Source organism: Tenrec ecaudatus, chromosome 14 (genome assembly GCF_050624435.1).
Source record: "Tenrec ecaudatus isolate mTenEca1 chromosome 14, mTenEca1.hap1, whole genome shotgun sequence".
Lineage (NCBI taxonomy): Eukaryota > Metazoa > Chordata > Mammalia > Afrosoricida > Tenrecidae > Tenrec > Tenrec ecaudatus.
The window spans coordinates 104,331,819-104,351,658 of NC_134543.1; the positions used below are offsets into that span (position 1 = coordinate 104,331,819).

Here is a 19,840-nt window from a genome sequence, read left to right on the forward strand (position 1 = left end):
CATGGTAGTGGGGGGTGGTGGTGGTGGTGGTTGAAGCATTTAGGAACTGAAAGAAAGCTGTATTCTTCATCGGTGCTACATCACACCCTGATTGACTCATCTCCTCCCTTAGACCCCTCTGTGAGGGGTTCTCCAGTGGCCGACAAATGGGCTTTGGGTCTCCACTCTGCACTTCCCTCTTCATTCACTATGGTAAGATTTTTTTTGTTCTGATGATGCCTTATACCTGATCCCTTCGTCATCTCGTGATTGCACAGGCTGGTGTGTTTCTTCCATGTGGGCTTTGTTGCTTCTGAGCTAGATGGCTGCTTGTTTACCTTCAAGCCTTTAAGACCCCAGATGCTATATCTTTTGATAGTTGGGCACCATCAACTTTCTTCACCACATTTGCTTGTTCACCCACTTTGCCTTCAGCAATTGTGTTGAGAAGGTGAGCATCATAGAATGCCAGTTTAATAGAATATTGAGGGAGTACTTGAGTGGAGGCCCAATGTCCCTCCGCCACCTTAATACTAAACCTATAAATATAGGCACATAGATCTATTTCCCCAACCTCATATATATTTGCATATGCACATGTCTTTGTCTAGATCTCTATAAATGCCCTTTGCCTCCCAGCTCTTTCCTCTAGTTCCCTTGACTTTTCTCCTGTCCCACTATCATGCTTCGTCTCCACCTAGGTTTCAGCTATACCTCTTAGTTACATTACCCTTGATCATGATCTACCATGCTTTGGTCTTTATATGTAAGATTTCTAAAGAAAATCCCAATTCTTACATCTTTAACCATGTAGATATTTAAGGCAAAGAATTTCATTTTTCCTGAATGGTTATACAAAAAAGCAAACCAAGAACAACAACAAAAAAATCTACTTTAGAAAAACATGATGTGGGGAGATGTCAGACAATGTAACATATGAAAAAATAATAATAATTTATGAATGATGAAGGGTTCATAAGGTAGGGGGGAGTGTGGAGGGAGGAGGAAAATGAGCAGCAGATATTAAGGGCTGAAGTAGAAGGCAAATGTTTTGAGAATGATGATGGCAACAAATGTACATATGTTCATGACATAATGGATGTATGTATGGATTGTGAAAATAATTATACAAGCCCCCAATAAAATGATTAAAAAACAAACAAACCATGATGCTTTAAAAACAAAGTGGTAACTCCAGCAGCAAGTGAAGTTCAACAGAGTATTTCTGTTGCACTTTTGATTTTATCCTCGGAACTACTGATATATTTCACATATTATTCACAATCGTTAAAGTACCTACAGCTGATTATAGCAAAGGCATGAACCATATGGGCCGCTATAAACAGAAAACCGATTTTGAATACTTATTTAAATTCTAAACATTACTATTCATTAAAATCCTATCATCTTTTCACCTATGTTCCCAGAAAAATTAGTAAGAATAAAGATATGCTGAAATGTATTTCAATCTTAGAAACAAATATATTTTGTAGTTACTATTCCAACCTACTACTCTCTTATTTGAAGATAAAGTCATCAAAATAGCATTTTGTCATTGTAATCATATCCTAGAGTAAACAAACCACACTGGAGTTGGTCCAAAAGTTCTAGTGTCAAACAACGAATAAAATTGTGGGAAACGATCCTAAGCCATGCTGCATTAAAGGACAACTACTCACCCACTTGTATACTGGGAAACTTCTTCAAAGAAGGAAGATGCACAACGCGCCTCCTCACTGTCCTCTTGAACCTGAGCAAGGGGAAGGCCTGAAAAATAGTTTATGAATTTGCCATTCAATTTATGAATTATACCTTAATTTTATGGTTCTAGGGAAATAATGTTGGTTCAAATGAGGTTCTTATTCTGAATCTGAATAGATGACTCTGAGTGCTCAACTTCAGTTAAGTTTTATCTTTATATTAGCTGCAGGATCAACTAGGGCAGAATCACACTTGTTAGATGTAGATGTTAACCACATATTTACCTCCCTAGAATATAAAAAAAGCAAAGAATTCAATGACTAAGCAAATTCAATATAAGAATTCAATGACTAAGAATTCAATATAAATAAGCAGAGAATTCAATGACTGATTTGGGCTTAAAAGGACAAGACATATTAAAAAAGAGAAATGTACTTTCATTTTAAAGTGCTTTTGACGGTCTCAATCTCAGCCAGCAGATGGAAAGCCATTGTTTAGAAAGACAAGCAGGTCACTTTATGCCCAAAGAATCACAGAGCTAGAACCTCGTGAGGTAGCTTTCCTCTGCTCCCTATCCTTAAGGAGATGTCCTAAGCCTTCTGGCAACTGGCAACTCGGTACTAAAATGGGGACAATAATGCCCACCGTCAGGCTTGGTTAACATTTGAAGAATGTTCTCGTTTTAAAAATGCCTTTGTTTATATTTTCCCTTAAAATCATCTGATCATAGATGAAAACTGTCAGTTAATTTCTCTTTACAAACAATATCTCTTTAGGAAAAACGTATTTTTTAAAAAGAAAAAGGATCACGAGTTCATATTTACAGTTCCAATTCAAATGTAACTGTTGAGAATTTGCATATCATTTTTTGAGGTAAACTGTCTATGTGATGAAACACAGAACTCTTAAGTGCACCATCTGATGACAAGTGCATGCATCCCTGTAAAATAGGAGAGTAGGGATTTTACTACTTTTTCTGATGTTCTTTTTCATTTTTTTTTAGGTTTTGGAAACTGTGTGAAAGGCTTACATAGCAGATTGTCACTTTCCCACCTAACAAGGCGTCTAAAGAGGTTTCTTTCATCTGGTCCATTGCATCCTCTCCATGTACCATGAGTTACCCCACTGTCTGGGTGCTATGCTTTGTTTATCCGTTTGCCCGTGGATGGGCATGTACTTGGGGTTCACCACTGTGCTATCATGAATAGTGCCCACAACCAACCTGATTTTAGTATGGCTCTTCTTTCCTACACTGAAAAAAATCTTGGTTCTGAATGACATTAACTTAATTACTTATTTGGTTTATTCTAAAATAATTTTAAGATAACAATATCAGTTTTCACTTATATTAATAATATGAATTCAGTTTAAGCTTTTATTATTGGAATATATTCCACTAGCAATGCAGTTAAAATACTATATTTTAAAGTCACTTGGTATAATTATTTTCTTGACATACTTGATATAGTTAGGTTCATTTATTGTTTTGGTTTAAAAAAATTATTTTCCTTATTTTGACTTACTGTGTTTAGTTAAGTAAAGCTATATAAGGTCCTAAAGTTTTAACTATGTAGAAAGAGGACATTCATAGAAATCACTCTTGGATCTTTGGCCCCTTTTTCTTACGTCTAGGGGAAAATACTTTTAGGTTTTGGTTTATACTTCTGTTTCTTTTTAAAAACCTACGTGTTTCAATGAATTATCTTCCTCACAGTTATCCTATCAGTCCCTGTTTCAAAAGCATGCACGGACACAAAAGAATGATCATTTAACAAAGACATAATACAAGACTTAGAAATGCCTAATACGATTAACCATAAGCATAATCAATTGTGCCAATAAAGCATGTAAAATGTTACTTATACGCAGGAGCCAAGTGGGAGGTTTACCTGTGTCAATGGTAAGAAGTATCTGGAGTATGTGTGCCATGGTGATCAGATGGAAGAGATAGAGGTGGTTATATGAAGAACTCAGTGATGAAGGCTGCAAATCAACAGTGTCATCCCAATACAAGGATGGGAATGCCAACACAGCGCCTACCTGTGGAACAGAGTGGACATTACTACGCTAACAGCAACACACCAGCACAAATCATTTCAGTATTAAACAGAAAGGGCACCCATGCTACAGTGTTTGTTTATTTCACTACCACCATAGTTTTTTTGTTATTCCACAGACTATCTGAAAATATAATGTACCTAAATGAAGGTCATCACTAAACAGGTTATCCCTTTGCTGAGTCAGCTTATTCTAGGTCTATGTTATGAGTCTCAATTCTGGGGTTCAGAAGACATTAAAATATTTGTGGGGCAAATTTTCGGAACAACATTGATGCACTGGCTGCATCCCAGTTCAAGCAAACAACAATCTTGAGGGATAGGGTCCAGGCACCAGTATTCTTTTAAAAGTTCCCCGTGAGATTTTAACAGATAGTTGGGGTGGAGGTGGACAACCACTAGGCAGAGGGCTGGAAATAATGAGGGATGGAGATGTGGCTCAACAGGTATCCCAAACTGTTTCCCCACTGTCCTCAATCTCACTTTCTTCTCCTATACTCAATTTGAAGCAATAGTCAGACCAGATAGATTTATAAAGATGGAAAAGTCCTCTGAGAAACTCACAAAAAGTTGCCATTTGTTGCCTTAGACGTGTGTGGGGGAAAACTCGATGTACTGTCATGTTCCCTGTCACCAAATGACTAGTTACTTTAACATCACTCACACCACAATCCGTAGCTTATAATATAAACAAGTTTAAAAGGTTGGGGCAGGGTGAAGCATGAGCATCATAGACCTAGAAAAAGTCTACATGTACAAACACCAAGTACATATGAAAGGTTCCAAAAAGTTTGTGGGAAAATTCCATTATCTTTTAATTCCACTTTTCCAGACTTTTTGAAGGCTCCTAGTATCACCAACTAGGGTAAGATATATTGAAAAGTAATTGTGCTTTCATTTTAAAAGTGATTTTTCCCTCAGGAACAATAATAAGAGTTTTATTACAATTAACAACACCATGAGGGTAGGGGGAAGGTAGGGGGAGAAAGGGGGAGCTGATCTCAATGATTGATGTATAAGCCCCGCCCAGGGTGATGAACAACAGAAACATTGGTGAAGGGAGACAGCGGACGGTGTACGATATGAAAATAATAATTTATAATTTATCGAAGTGTTCATAGGGCGGGAGGGTAAGAGGAAAAATAAAAGAGGACTGATACCAAGGCCTCAAGTAGAATGAAAAAGTTTTGAAAGGGATGATGGCAACATATGTACAAATGTGCTTGAAACCATTGAAATATGAATTGTTTTAAGAGTCTCTAATACAATTGTTTTTAAGTGATCTTGATACACAGTCAAATGTGCAGCACTAGACTCCCCTAAAAGAACTATTTGCAAACTAAATGATTGGGACACCAAACTATATAGATTGAACACCAATAATTTATAACACTGAACAGAGAACATAAGGTTGCATGGAGAACATATAAAACTATAATATTAATAACATTCTTTTTATTTAAACTTACCAAAACATGAAAAAGATCTACAGATAGGAGGCATGGCGTGTCTTCTGATTTTAGGGTAGGAAGGACAACTTAAAAATATAAAAACAAAAGAAAAGGGAAGTTCATGTAATTCATTCAATATGATAACAATGTTTCTTCTTTTTTAAGCAAGGCTTCTTGAACAGAATGCAAGACACATCCATCTAAAGCAAAGCTATAACAGACTAGTATATCACTTCTTTAAGATATAGGAACCATAACTGAAAAAAAGCTTCTAGAAAGCCTTCGGTACAATTTAAGGGCTGAAAGTTAACACCTAAGAGGAAAAGATAAATTAACAAGGCTAACTGAAATAGAGATGGTTCAGTATCTGCCAAACAATAAAACAATTGACTTTATGGATGTTCTCCACCACTTCTTGTTCTAACGATACATTTCAAAATGTTGTGATACATACAATATGTGAGCAAACTTGGGCTGGCACTGGGAGAGCTGACAAAGCAGGACAAGTGAGCAGAGGCAACAAGTATCCTCCTGACCAAATTCAGACAGTACTTTATACAGCCTGGTGTTTGGAAAAGGAATTTTGGTGGTATGTTGAGCTGCTAACTGCAAGTCGGCAGACAGAACTCACCAGTCGTTCCATAGGAGAAACATGAAGCAGTCTGCTCCTATGAAGATTTACAGCCTTAGAAACTCTAGGGAGCAGCTTTACTCTGTCCCACAGGGTCACTATGAGTTGGAATCAATTTGATAGCAGTGGCTTGTTTTCTTGTGATGTTTGGAAGGTAATGTAGACAGCTAAAAAACTATGATCTTTCTTTCTAATTCAATCAAGGGAGTGGAATCAAGAAATCAAGAAAAAAGGAGTGGTAAAGAATGATACTTCAATATAGTTCTATATTTCAAAAAAAACCAAACAAGTAGGAATGACTCCTTTGAGACTAGTTGATTTCTTAATCCAAAACCCGAGACTCTAAGCAAAAAGCATGGAGCTTAAGAGCAAGGGCTCTGGAGTTAGATAGGGGGTCCAATGTTGGTTCTAACTATAAATATAGTGACTTAGCAGTACATACAAAATGACTGCATTAATTAACAAGCATTTAAAACATGTATCCTAATGCTTGGCAGAGAGTAAATACTCCATAGATATTAATAATATTGACTAGATCAAATAAAGTAAAGTGACTCAGGGCTCTGTCATGAATGTTACATGACTATTAATAAACCATTTGGCTGTTTTAAGTTTCACGACCACATATTTTAAAACTGACACACCAATTAACATGTCTAGGATACCCTACCTATTTTAGTCTCAATGTTCTATTCCCCAAGACATTTGTTTTTATTTTTATTATGGTTTAAGTTAAAGCTTACAGAACAAATTAGTTTCCCATTCAATAACTGTATACAATTTGTCTTGTAACATTAACTGCAATTCCCTCAATGTAACAGCACTCCTCACTTTACCCCACTCCCGCCGCTTTTCCATTTGTCCTCCTTTGCTTCCACACTTTGTTTATGGGAAAATCCTGTTCTTTGGTCTTGTGTGGTCAATTACTCTGAGCATGTTCATCATGAAGGTTACTGGTCACTTTACAGATCTGACTGCAAGGTGATTCCCAAAGGTGGGTCAACTCCAGGTGTGAAGGGTGTCTACAGGTATCTTCAGGACAAATAATTCCTAATCCTTTGTCCTGAATCTATCCCCTTAATCCAGAAGAACTGGTGTGCCATAAAATTCTACATAGGAAATTTTGGAACTGTTTTTTTACTCTGCTGAAGAGATCCCTGCATAACTGTAAAGAATTGTCTCTATGAGTTTCTGAGACTGATTTTTTTTTTTTGAGACTGCATAATCCACTTATGCCACCAGGGTTCCCTATCAGTTAAGCTTTCCCTCTATGCTAAATAAAACATCTTGTTCTTGCATGACCTACTGATTTAGTGGTAAATGCAAATGCTTAATGGTTAGGTCAAGGTTCAAATATTCTACCTTTTTCTGGTTTTGTGACTGGACAAGTTATGTAACTACTCTGTACCTCATTTGCCTCATTTGTAAATATGGAGAATGGTAATTTCTTTGAAGGATGACAGTTACATGAAATTTATATTAAAAGATCCTAGTATGCTACCTAGCACATAGTAAGCAATGGTACTCGATGACATTGCTCCTACAGATTAAGGATCAAAACAATACTTGTCACCTACATCTGTCACTGTTATTAATTTTAGTTAAAAATCCTATCTCGAAGAAGTCCAAATCTCCCCATTTCTGCTACATCTTGACATCCATTTGTGCTACCTCTAATTTTACCTTCCTCCAATTTAATTTACAAACCACTATCAAATTAGTCTTCATATAACACTGAACAAAAATTTCTCAGCTTTTCAAATATCTAAAGAATAAGGTTCAACCTTCTCACTGAGGAATTTAAGAGCCTCTATTTTAACGATTTTATCTATCGATAAATGCCCCACTACTCCTATTAAACATGTCTATTTGCCCTCTGCTGCCTCCTTAATCTTTGTTCAAACAGCGTGGCCTGTCTAACCCACCTGAGGCTATTGTTTATATCTCCACAGGGAAAGAGGGACCAGACTTCAACCCAGTGCTCCAAAATGTGAATGCAACATGCCAGCGTGGAATAGGGAATCAGTGGAGAGGTCTGAGGGGCCAGCCCCAATTCCATCTACTATGTGGACACTTGACCCTTCCCCCAGAAGAATGTATTTCAAAGAACAGCACTGAATCTGCAGCTCTGGAAGAGGGACTTATCTGTCCGGAGCACACTGGAGCAGATAAAGGGGGAGGAGGAGAGAGTGGAGCACATCCGGGCCCAACAGGCCTTGAGGACAATGTTCCCGAATATAGCAGCCAGTCCACAGAGAAGACCATATGGCCGGCCCCACTAGGAGACACGACGTCCTTCACTGATCCACAGCCCTACAGGGGACAACACTGGAAACACAGTGTGGGAAATGTGCCCGATCTGATCCCGCCACACCAAGGCAAAACAGAACAGCAGCAGAACAGCAAGGGAACGGAGCGGCGAGTTCCCCAGGGAATGCTAAAGGTGGACTTCGGGGTCAGGGTTTGGTACCCCAACAGAATGGACTGGAAAACACTCCCAAAGGCCAACAAACACTGCTTAACTAACTACAAGCTTTTCTTTCTTGTTGTGTTTTGTTTTTTGTCACTGGTTTGTTGTTGTTTGGTTGTATACTGTTCCTTGGTTTTGCTCTGTCTTGTTTTTGTGCATGTTATTATCTCCGCAGGTCTGTCTAAATAAGATAGGCTGGATGAACAATCTGGAGGAGAAAACAACGGAACCGAGAGTCCCGGGGGAACATGGGAAAGGGGAAAATGGGGCAAAGGTAGTGGTGTTAACAAACCCAGGGACAAGGGAACAACAAGTAATCCAAATCAGTGGTGAGAAGGGTGTACGAGGCCTGGTAGGGCATGATCAAGGGTAATGTAACCAAGAGGAATTACTGAAACCCAAATGAAGACTTAGCATGATAGTGGGACAGGAGAAAAGTCAAGGGAAATAGAGCAAAGAGTTGGGAGGCATATGTACATATGCAAATATATTTATATATGAGGAAATAGATCCATGTGCATATATTTATAGGTTTAGTATTAAGGTAGCAGAAGGATATTGGGCCTCCACTCAAGTACTCCCTCAATGCAAGAAGACTTTCTTCTATTAAACTGGCATTCTATGATGTTCACCTTCCTGACACAATCGCTAAAGACAAATAGGTGCATAAGCAAATGTGGTGAAGAAAGCTGATGGTGCCCAACTATAAAAAGATATAGCGTCTGGGGTCTTAACGGCTTGAGGGTAAACAAGTGGCCATCTAGCTCAGAAGCAACAAAGCCCACATGGAAGAAGCACACCAGTCTGTGTGATCAAGAGGTGCCAAAGGAATCAGTTATCGGGCATCAAAAACCAAAAATCGTATCATTGTGTGCTCACCTCCATGATACAATTGCTGAAGACAAATGGGTGCATAAGCAAATGTGGCGAAGAAAGTTGATGGTACCCGGCTACCAAAAGATATAGTGTCTGGGGTCTTAAAGGCTTGAAGGTAAACAAGCGGCCACCTAGTTTAGAAGTAACAAAGCCCACATGGAAGAAGCACATCAGCCTGTGTGATCATGAGGTGTCAAATGAAAATGGATCAGGTATCAGGCATCATCAGAACAAAAAATCTTATCATAGTGAATGAGCGGGGGAGTGCGGAGTGGAGACCCAAAGCCCATTTGTAGGCCAGTGGACATCCCCTTACAGAAGGGTCTCGGGGAGGAGACAAGTCAGTCAGGGTGCGATGTAGCAACGATTAAACATACAACTTTCCTCTAGTTCCTAAATGCTTCCTCCTCCCCCACTATCATGATCCCAATTCTACCTTACAAATGTGGCTAGATCACAGGATGTACGGTGGTACAGATAGGAACTGGAAACAGAGAATTCGGGGCAGATGATCCCTTCAGGACCAGTGGTGAGAGTGGCGATACTGGGAGGGTGGAGAGAGGGTGAGTTGGAAAGGAGGAACCAATTACAAGGATCTACATGTGACCTCCTCCCTGGGGGACGGACAACAGAACTGTGGGTGAAGGGAGACATCAGGCAGGGCAAGATATGACAAAATAATCATTTTAAATTATCAAGGGCTCATGAGGGAGGGGGAAGTAGGGAGGGAGGGGAAAAATGAGGAGCTGATGCCAAGAGCTTTAGTGGAGAGCAAATGTTTTGAGAATGATGAGGGCAATGAATGTACAGATGTGCTTTACACAATTGGTGGATTGTGGTAAGAGTGGTATGAGCCCCTAATGAAACGATAAAAAAAAAAGCAGTGTGCTGTGCCCTTAGCATGCCCTTTTTGTTGTCAACTTAATCTATTATGTATCCTTCTTTCTAGGCTCCATTCAAATCCTGTTCATGCCGACCAGTGAGCTCTTCCTTGTCTCAATTCCCAAAGCACATATCTGTACCCCACTTAGAACTTGGCTGCCCTGTAATGTCATTTTGTGAGGAAGTTGGTTTGTTTAATTCAATTATTTTATATCTCTTTATGTACTTTAAGCCTTACCTGCCAAAGAGCTTTTGTAAAGAAACATGCTCCTGCTAATACATTTTCACATTACAATTTTTCAAAGATAGGCCAGAAGCTATACTACAAGCACATCAGTTCTATCAGGTATTGCCACGTAGAGAGGATGATCCAGCATTTTAGTCTCTCCCTCATGAGATATTAGTGCTTATTTGAGGTGTTTAATTTTTTAATTAGTTTTTAGTATTAGGAATGTAGTATTTCCCAATACAATACAAGGTCAGGCATTAGAAAAAGGCATGGAAATAATAATAGCAATAATTCAGAAAATACTCTACCTGAGAGAAGGCGAATCAGATGTTTCTGTATCAAGACCTGAGGGCAGGTAACTCTCTGTGCAATTGCAAACTGCATTAAAGCTTTCAGACCATTGTGCTAGATTGTATGAGAGGGAAAGGAAAAAGGTAAGGAAAGATGACAGCCATTCACTGTCAAAACAGATTCAAGTCTGCCAGAATTAGTTGCAGACTAATCATACACTCTCCATTCTTGCAAATGAACCACAATATTCTTAATACCTCTAAAATTTATAATCTTACCAAGTTTCTCACGATTTTCTCCCGTGATGAAGAATATTAAAGCTATGACCATTTCAATGCTCACGTAAGCACCCGTGTCTCCAGAATTAACTTCTTGAACTCTGGTCTAATTTATTCTACTGAGGGCTCTGTAAATATCTTTATAAAAGTTCTAAAATGATTATCTAAAATTCACAGAATTCAGGGAATGTCTTCTTTTCCCAAATAGCAAGCTGGGAAATTGCAGGCAAGCACATAAATGAATTACAAGATCCTTGAGCAAGCAGGAAATTAAGAGGAAACTGGCAAGGCGAAGGTGGCCTAAGGAATCTTTGTCTCTATGGGGCTACTGTTGTTTTATGGTTTTTTTTAGTCTTCTTTTCAGGAACCTCTTCTCAGGCTTAGGCTTGATGTAAGAGGCTACAGTGCCAGGATCTGCCTCATTTTTTTCTGTTTCCTTTAATTTCACTGTGATAGTTTTCCATAACTAAGCCAACACCAATATTCAATGCTGTTTTACGTTGTAAAGTTAGTAAAAGTCTCTAGGAAACACCGGAATTCTGATTTAGCAGTAAATAAGGAAGAGGCATAATTATCACCTGAAAAGTCTTTGTTTGAGAGTTGTATTTAACCACCAAGACGAAGTGAGTTCTGTATAATTTAAAACATTGACCATTCAGTCTCCCATAAGAATCAAGAAGTTTATCTGGCCAGACTAATGCATGTACACTGGTACAGATAAGAGCTCTCAACACACGGAATCAGGACAGATAAACCCCTTGGGAACAATAATGGGAGTAGTGATACCATGAGGGTAGGGGAAAAACGGGGAGAAAGAGGTAACCAATCACAATGGTCAATGTTTAATACTCTCCTTCCACCCACCCAGGGGGACAAACAATAAAAATGTGGGTGAAGGGGGGGACAGCGTATAGTATAAGACATGCAAATAATAATAATTTATAATTTATCAAGGGACCGGGAGGATGGGAGGGCTGGGAAGGGAGGGGAAAAAAAGTGGAGTGGATACCAAGGGTTCAAATAGAAAGAAAATGTTTTGAAAATGATGGTAACATATGTATAAATGTGCTTGATACAATTGATATATGGATTGTTATAAGAGCTGTTAAGAGTCCCCAGTAAAATGATTTTTTTAAAAATCAAGAGGCTTACTTTTTACCCAATAAAAAGATTTAAAAAAATTTTTTTAATTGAGACTTATTTCTTAAAGAATTGTGCTAATTTTTACTAAAAAGGGTGAATAAAAATCAAATAATTAAGCATTAACTATGAACTCTCTAAAAAGCATACCATAGGTTACATGTACCCTATTGTAATACACATACCTGTCTATTCTGAAGTGCTCCAAACAGAGGTTTTCCTTCATCTCCCAATAGGTTTTCTCAAAGAAGAAGACGAGATAAAAATAATGAATCTTGAATTCGGCTAAGATTCTCAGTTTTCCTTTAACTGACTATATCTTTGACCATATGACTTGTACTTCTCCACTTTAAGTCTCGTGTTTAAATCCATGCTAAACTTTTATAACTTTCGAGTTACAGAATATTAGGAAAACACAGGGATACAACTGACGAGTTATTAGTATAAGTATAAGATCCCTGGAGAAATCTGTAACTAATATGTGAGAGAGACAAAGTGGCCAGGTTCATTTCAATTCCTTTTAACATCTCTCTCCTATGCTAAAATATTTTAAAGCTGTAATTTTTGCATTTAGTCATATCTTGTTTGAAAATACTTAAAGGCAAATGAAAGTAACTTTACAGTTTGACAGGCATTATTTTAAAAGAATCAGAGCATATCAAAAGTAGGGAAAGAAGAAAGATGAATTGAAAATACTTGAATTCAATTGTATTGCCTTGTTGGCCAGTTTTTATTGTTAAATTATACTATTTTCACTGATTCTTGGCATTTTAAGTATCAAGGGATTATTTTCTATTTCCTTTTTGCAGCTTCTAGAATAGATAATAGAAAACCCCTCTGGTCTGATACTTCAACTATCATCCTATATTGAATTACATAAAAATGGAATTAAATGATAATGGCATTTTCCCCATGAACTTTAAATGCCTATAAATGCCTATTATCAAAGGGATGAAATAAAAGCTGCTTATACACTAGAAATAAAGTAGGGTATTATGCCCAGTGGATGGGAAAAGTACTGCAATGAACACAAGATACCACTTATTAGTGAAATAGAACCCAATTAAAACTTTGAACCTTTTTTTATGTTTGCCTTTGACTATAAATCCTGATTCCTAAACTTGTTTTCCCAGGCACTAAAGTGTAAATAAATACCTTTATTGAAAATCTGAAGATTTAACAGATCATGACTCCAAGAGAATGTTTTACATTTCTTATCAATTTGCTCATATTCTATTCTACTTAAACCCCCCCACTATTTAATTTTTATTTGATCAAGGAAAAATATCAACCAACATATTATTTTATACTAGTGATTTAAATCTAACAAGTTTAGAGGTGACTTCTAAAACTCTGATGAGAGAGATTGGAGCTGGTATGAAGTTCTCGGAAAGAAGTGACTTCAGGCTTCTTAATTCAAATGTGTTTATAAATTATGAAAACACATTTAAATAGAGAAAGTATAGCAGATTCCATTAAAACAATTCCCAGGAGTGCACATTAAAAAGAGAGTAAAATTGGTTTCATAAAGATGCTCTGAAGGAATTATGGTAATTTTTTCCCTTTTCATATAGTTATGTTTTCGATGACTATCATGGGTAAATGTGCTATTTTAATAACCCAAAGGATTCTTCACTAGCACGCCTTTTATATGAAGATTTCAATATTGCAACAGTAAGAGAATCTGACTGTAGGCTTCCCATAACACCTGGTGAATTCCTACCTCTTAATCCCTCAGTCTTCCATTCCCTTTTCTGGTAACTTACTGGTAAGTGCCTTTTGCTTCCTTTACTTTTTCTAATGAAATAGCATGTTCCAAACATTTCTGGGTCATTTCTCTTTTTCACTTGTCCTTTCTTCTTCATCCTTCAGTGTTATAACCCTGTTACCTTTTCATGTTAGCTTACTTTATGTCATTCTTTCAAACAGTTATAGTTTCTGTGGAATACAAAAACTCTTGCTGCTATCAAGTTGATTCCTACTCATCCGGACACTGGAGGACAGGGAGAACTGCCTTTTCGAGTTTCTAAATCCTAAGTCCTGATGGAAGAGACAGCTTCATCTGCCTCCCATGGAGAGACTGGTGGGTTTGCACATGAAATTCAATAGACTAACAAGGCACCTTTCTGTGGCTATCGCCCTCGGTAGTTAAAACATTCTGAGATTTATTGACATAAGACTACATTAATTTACTGAAATACTAATTGTCTTTTAATAATCCACACTATTCTAAGCCATCCAGAAGAAAAACAAAACCAAAAACCTGGAATAAATTTAATAAAAATAAATCAGTGGCCACTCTTTTTCCTGTGAAACCCCATAGCCTTTACCAATTGCCTGGAGGGTGAAAGCACATGTGCTCCAGGTCATCATGGGGACTCGATGATCAGTTTCATCAGGAGGAACTTTCAGTCCAATTCTATAAATTGTTGTGGCAAAGAGAATGACCATTTCCTTGATGCTAATTGAATATTTGGTCCTAAAAATAAAACAAGAAATATGTATATATGATTTATTAAAGAAATTACCTATCGAAGTCAAATTAGGTACAGAAATAATTGAACTATTGCTGACATATGTAAATTACTCTTTGAACCCAAGGGAATTTATTCAATATGGAAAAAAATGGGGAAAGCATAATTGTATTGCTTGTAAGCAAAAAAAATATCTCCCAGAAATGGTGTAATGACCCATATAACTTAACAACTTGGATGTGACTTTAACTGAAGCTCATCTGGTCCTCTCAAGATGAACAATACAGAATAGTTATTGGTTAAAAAGTCAAATTCCTCTTTTCTCATGGCTACCTTAACATAGATTACCCTTAATATCCCAAACCAGTTAAATTTGATTAATAAAATAACACTCCAAGGGCAAAGTATATTTAAAAACAAAACAACTGGATACAAATATTTAATAAATAAGGAAACATGGAAAGAAGAATGAGTTCTCTAATTTTCTTAGTGCTGTTGCTCTTGCTGCTAGCAGCCGCCTCCTTGGGTCCACTGCTGGCGGGCTCCCCCTTCGCGGGGAGCTGCTTCTTTTTCTTTGGGATGCTCCCGCCATTTGCTGCCTCCTGAGGGTCCCATGCAGGCTCCTCTGTGGGGAGAGGTTTCAGTTTCCTCCTCTTGGGGAGAGGCGTCCCTTCTGGGTCAGTGCTGACCAGCTCCACCTGAGACCTCTTCTTCTTGGGTTTGGGGAGAGCAGAGAGCTGGGTCTTCAAATCCATTTTCCTGCGGAGCCTCCTGGGCCCTCTGCTTGTTCTTTTTGGGCCTTTCCCCGTGGGTCTCCTGCTCAGGGCCCTCACACCCCTCAGGAGCACTGCTGTTTTCCTGAGACGCAAGGGCAAGTGCAGCCAAACGCTTCTTTTCCTTTTTCAAGCGTTTCTTCTCCCGCTTCTCCAGCTTCCTAGTCATCCCCTCAGCGGCCTCCTCCGCCTGAACCACTGCCTCCTTCATCACGTCCAGGTTCTTCCGGGGGACCTCCCCGGTCTCGTAGAAGAAGAGGCGCTCCTCGATCTGCTAGCGAAGCGTTTCCCCAAATACACTTGTGGGCACCTCAGAGAAGCAGTCGATCCGCGAGGCGATGCTGCACTTGTCGGCCAGGTATCGGGAGATGCGGCCTTTGTTCTTGGTAGCTGCGCGGCCAATGAAGGTGGAGTGGAAAATGAGTCCCTATTTAGGGGTGTTTCCCCTAGTCTTCAGGGCTCTGGAAGCTTGGTCCCTTTTGCTGGGACATTTTTTTCTTAAATTCAGGGGTGGGGAGCGTCAGGCCAGAAAAATCATCAACACCAAGTAACATCACTGCCTGACCAAAGTGAAGCAGTCCAGCCGTCCCCAAACCAATCTCACTGCTATTTGAGTCCATGCCACTCACAGTGACCCTGTAGGACAAGGTAGAACTCCTGTGAGTTAACCAGGCGAGACAGTAACTCTTTCCATGTACAAAGCTCTGTTTTTCCTGTGCTTTTGAATTGCACACCTTGCAGCCTGAACATAACCACTAGCCACCAGGTTTCTGGAGCCACCACATTTGGGGGAGTTAATTAAATAAATGTCTGACCAAATAGAGCAGTCTGATTTTTAAGTTGATAATTTTGTATGGCCCATGAATGATATTATAAATACCCAAATGGGTCTTAGCAGAAAAAAGGAACCCCACCCCTTCAATTAGATACTTACGAAGATTGAACTCCAAAACTCAGGATGGAATGGAACTCAAAAGTCGAATCACCCATGCCTTGATTAAGTAAGACAGGGATTGCTAGGTTTTCTCCTTATAAGTTAAAAAGAAAAGGAAAGAAAAATCATGGGCTTTTTTTGTAATCTCAATACATATTTTTCACATTTAAGAAAATGATCTATGACCACTGTTGAAAAATAAGCAAAAGCCAAACAACTCCAACTAGATAAATCAACTCATTGACATGGAATCAGTCTGCCTTGTACTGACCCTATAGGGCAGGACAGACTATCCTTGTTTGTTTCCAAGACTGTAATTCTTTATGGGAGTAGAAAGCCACTGGTAGGCTAGAACCACTGATCTTATGTTCTGCGGTCTTACACATAACTCAGTACGCTACCAGGGCTAGATAATGACAGATAAAATGTGGATGACAGTTTTTTGTTCTCCACATAAGTATTGCACAATCAATTTTCTCTCTCATTTTTAAGGGCAACACCATATGTGCAGTGCTATTCTTCAAGTATTTCTTTTTTTTAACCTAATACATTACTAATGTCTTTCCATCATATTTTATTACAAAGGAAACACATGTTAGTGATTAGGAGTAAAGGATTTGAAACAAAGCAGACTGACTTTAAACCCTACCTCTGACGGTTACTAAGACCTGCTGTGAAAAGCAAACATTTCTGCGGTTCATTTCTTCACTGAATTCAAGTTGTTATTCCCTATTAAGAAATGTGGTTTGTTGTTTTTTTCTGACAACTTTCAGGGATTTTTTTCTTAATCTTTGGTTTTCAGCAATTGGGTATGTCTCTCAATGAAAGTAGAATATCCTAAGAATAATGCGGAAAACTTCCAGGTAGAGTTTCAGTCCATTTTAAATCCGATGGGGGAATATTATCAGAGCTATGATTACTTTTTCAGTGCAGATGTTCTCTCACTTTTTGAAAGTTTGCTTGATGCCACGTTGCTTTTACCAAAGACCTAACTTTAGGACCCACTCTTGGTTTAAAAAACTGGAAGATGACTGCTGCTTTGACACAACTAGGGGGAAAGTGAAGCAAAGTCCTGGCTTTGCAGTGAGCTAACAGAAACAGCACACGCCTCTTAAGCAGTGAGCGTGCCTTTCCTGGGAACTGCAGTTAGCACACAGCCCTCCCCAGAGCTATGAATTGTACCTGTGGACACTAGATGGTGGGATTATTTTAAGACTTACGCGCTATTTAGGATGATTTGGCAGGAGATCTTTGGGGTCTGGGAATATTCAAAGGTATTTCCAGATAAACTAATGGTAACTGGTTCCTAGTTTTACACCATATCAGCTGACATAAAGTTCTGTAGGAATGTTCTATTTTGGGTAGCCGGGATAACCTATACTGGACTTTTAACTTCTTTATTCTATTTATTTATAGCCACACTCAATAATCTAGTTTTCATTACCAAATTTAAAATGCCCCTTTTATTTTATTAATCTCACCTTCTCATTAATAGCCAGTTGTCTTCTCAATTATAGATAAGGTAACAGCTTTAGAAATAATGTACTTGTCATTAAGAGTATTAAGAACAATATATGACCAATATTAGTAAAGTAATACTAATGGCTAACATTTTTATAGCCTTACCATTCACTGCTACAAACATTTATATATAATGACTCAATTAATCCTTAAATTGAGGTGATTGGGTATTATTACGATCCTTCCACTGCACATAAAGAAGGTGAGGCACAAACAGGTTAAGTTGCTGTCCAAGATCACACAACCAATAATGAGTGGATCCAAAATTTAAAACCAAGCATCCTGACTCCAGAGTAAGTGATGTTATATACTGTCTCACTGTACACTAACTAGAGGGAGTAATGGGATTTCAACCAAACCTAGTCTCTGCCTCAAAAATCTATATTCTCAAAATTCAATAAATCTCCTTGAAAAACTATTTTAGCATAATAACCATTTTTTCACCAAAAGAAAATGAAGGCTCCTAATCCATAATTTTCACACAGCTACATATGAAATAAATTTAAGCAAACCTTTAGCATGTTTCATATTGTAACCTGATATTCTGGCCAGAACAGTCTGTATCCATCGTGCCATTGTCAAAAGTTGAGCAAGAGCTTCTGCATTCTCACTGGAAAAAGACATTTCAACATTAGCAAAGCTAGTGGCACAAAGCTATAAGTGAGACGCGGTATGTGTTGACTTTCCTTGGATCCATAACTCACTAAATAAAACTCCTCTAGATTATCTTTCTGGGTAATAACCACCATCCTAGGTGCTCAAGTAAAAAATCAGGTACCGCTGTTGACTTCTCTGCTTCCATTACAACCTTATATTCCAATCCATCGGCTAGTCTTACAAGTATTATCTTCTTAACATACTCCAAGCTGATCACCTCTTTCTTTCTACCTTCACCACTACCTTCCTAGTCCATCCAACTCATTTCAACCCTCAGACTTTTTCAATGGATTCCTAAAGGTTTACCCTGCTTCTGTTTCTATATTTCATTATTTTGGTATACATCATTTGGAGCCCTGGGGTCACAGCAGTGGGTTACACACTAGACTGCTAACCTTAAGGTCAGTAGTTCAAATTTACCAGATGCTCCGTGGGAAAAAATGAGGCTGACTTCTCCTGTAAAGATACAAAGTCTTGGAAACCCAAAGGTGCAGTTTTACCTTGTCCTACAGTGTCACTCTAAATCAGGAAAGACTGGATGGCAATGAAGTTTAAATAACACAATAGCCAGAGTAATATTTTAAAAATGTAAATTAAGATATCTTCTCTTATTCAAAGTATTCCAATAGCTTAGCCTACAAATGGTTTCTATGGTCTGGCTCCTATGGCTATCTCCAAGTTAAGCTCCTATCTCTTGACCCCTTTCTGGCTCCATCACAGGCAGCTTGCTTTCTTGTGGTACCTGAAGCAGGTTGCCTGTGTTCCTGCCTCCGAGCCTTTGTTACTGATATTGCCTATGCTGATCTTCCTCCAGAGAGTGGCACTGTTTGTCCTTCATTTCAGTCAATTCACTATCCAACTATCACCACCTCAGAGAGGTGATGCCTGACCACTCTTGTCTATAAATTGCTTCATCTCATGGCAGGTCTCCAGCCTTTACCATGATGCTTTAGTTTTTTCATAATATTTCTCACTACATGGCTTTGTATTTATTTGTTTATTTTTGGCTTTCCCTTCCTGGAAGGTATGCTCTAAAGGAGCAAGAGAGTCAATCGGGATTATTACTAATCACCAACCAAAAACTAAAATCAAACTCACTGCCATTAAGTTGATACTGACTCAGAGCTTCTACCCATTGGGTTTGCAAGGGCCTGTAAATCTTTACGGGAACAGAGCCTCATCTTTCTCCTAAGCAACAGCTGGTTGGTTTGAACCGCCACTCTTGAGGTTACCAATCCAACGCTTACCTGACAGGACCACCAGAGTTATCACACTAAGGGAACTAAAAAGACTTTTAAATAGTCTTGAGTAAAGGCAAAATATATAATAAACTACATAAAAACTCACCCATCCAGGCACAAATCTAAGAAATTTCTAGTTTTCAGAAACAAAAATTCAAGTGTACAATAATTGCTTATGACCAACTTTCTTTTAAACATTTTAGCTTATTATAAATATATTGATATTCAACTATACAGACATCTAATAAAATGTTA

At 38.3% G+C, this 19,840-nt stretch overlaps 1 protein-coding gene across 2 annotated transcripts in view; it reads right to left on the reverse strand.

Annotated features, from left to right (window-relative positions):
- The window catches only part of UBR1 (ubiquitin protein ligase E3 component n-recognin 1), a 135,784-nt gene that overhangs the window by 13,821 nt on the left and 102,123 nt on the right, over positions 1-19,840 (reverse strand). For both annotated transcript variants that reach the window (XM_075531843.1, XM_075531844.1), the window contains 8 exons: positions 18,200-18,297; positions 16,167-16,260; positions 14,316-14,464; positions 12,171-12,226; positions 10,585-10,681; positions 5,207-5,274; positions 3,570-3,720; positions 1,659-1,746 (listed from right to left, as the gene is read on the reverse strand). In XM_075531843.1, the coding sequence (XP_075387958.1) occupies positions 1,659-1,746; positions 3,570-3,720; positions 5,207-5,274; positions 10,585-10,681; positions 12,171-12,226; positions 14,316-14,464; positions 16,167-16,260; positions 18,200-18,297 (801 nt within the window). The remainder of the gene's footprint in view (positions 1-1,658; positions 1,747-3,569; positions 3,721-5,206; positions 5,275-10,584; positions 10,682-12,170; positions 12,227-14,315; positions 14,465-16,166; positions 16,261-18,199; positions 18,298-19,840) is intronic.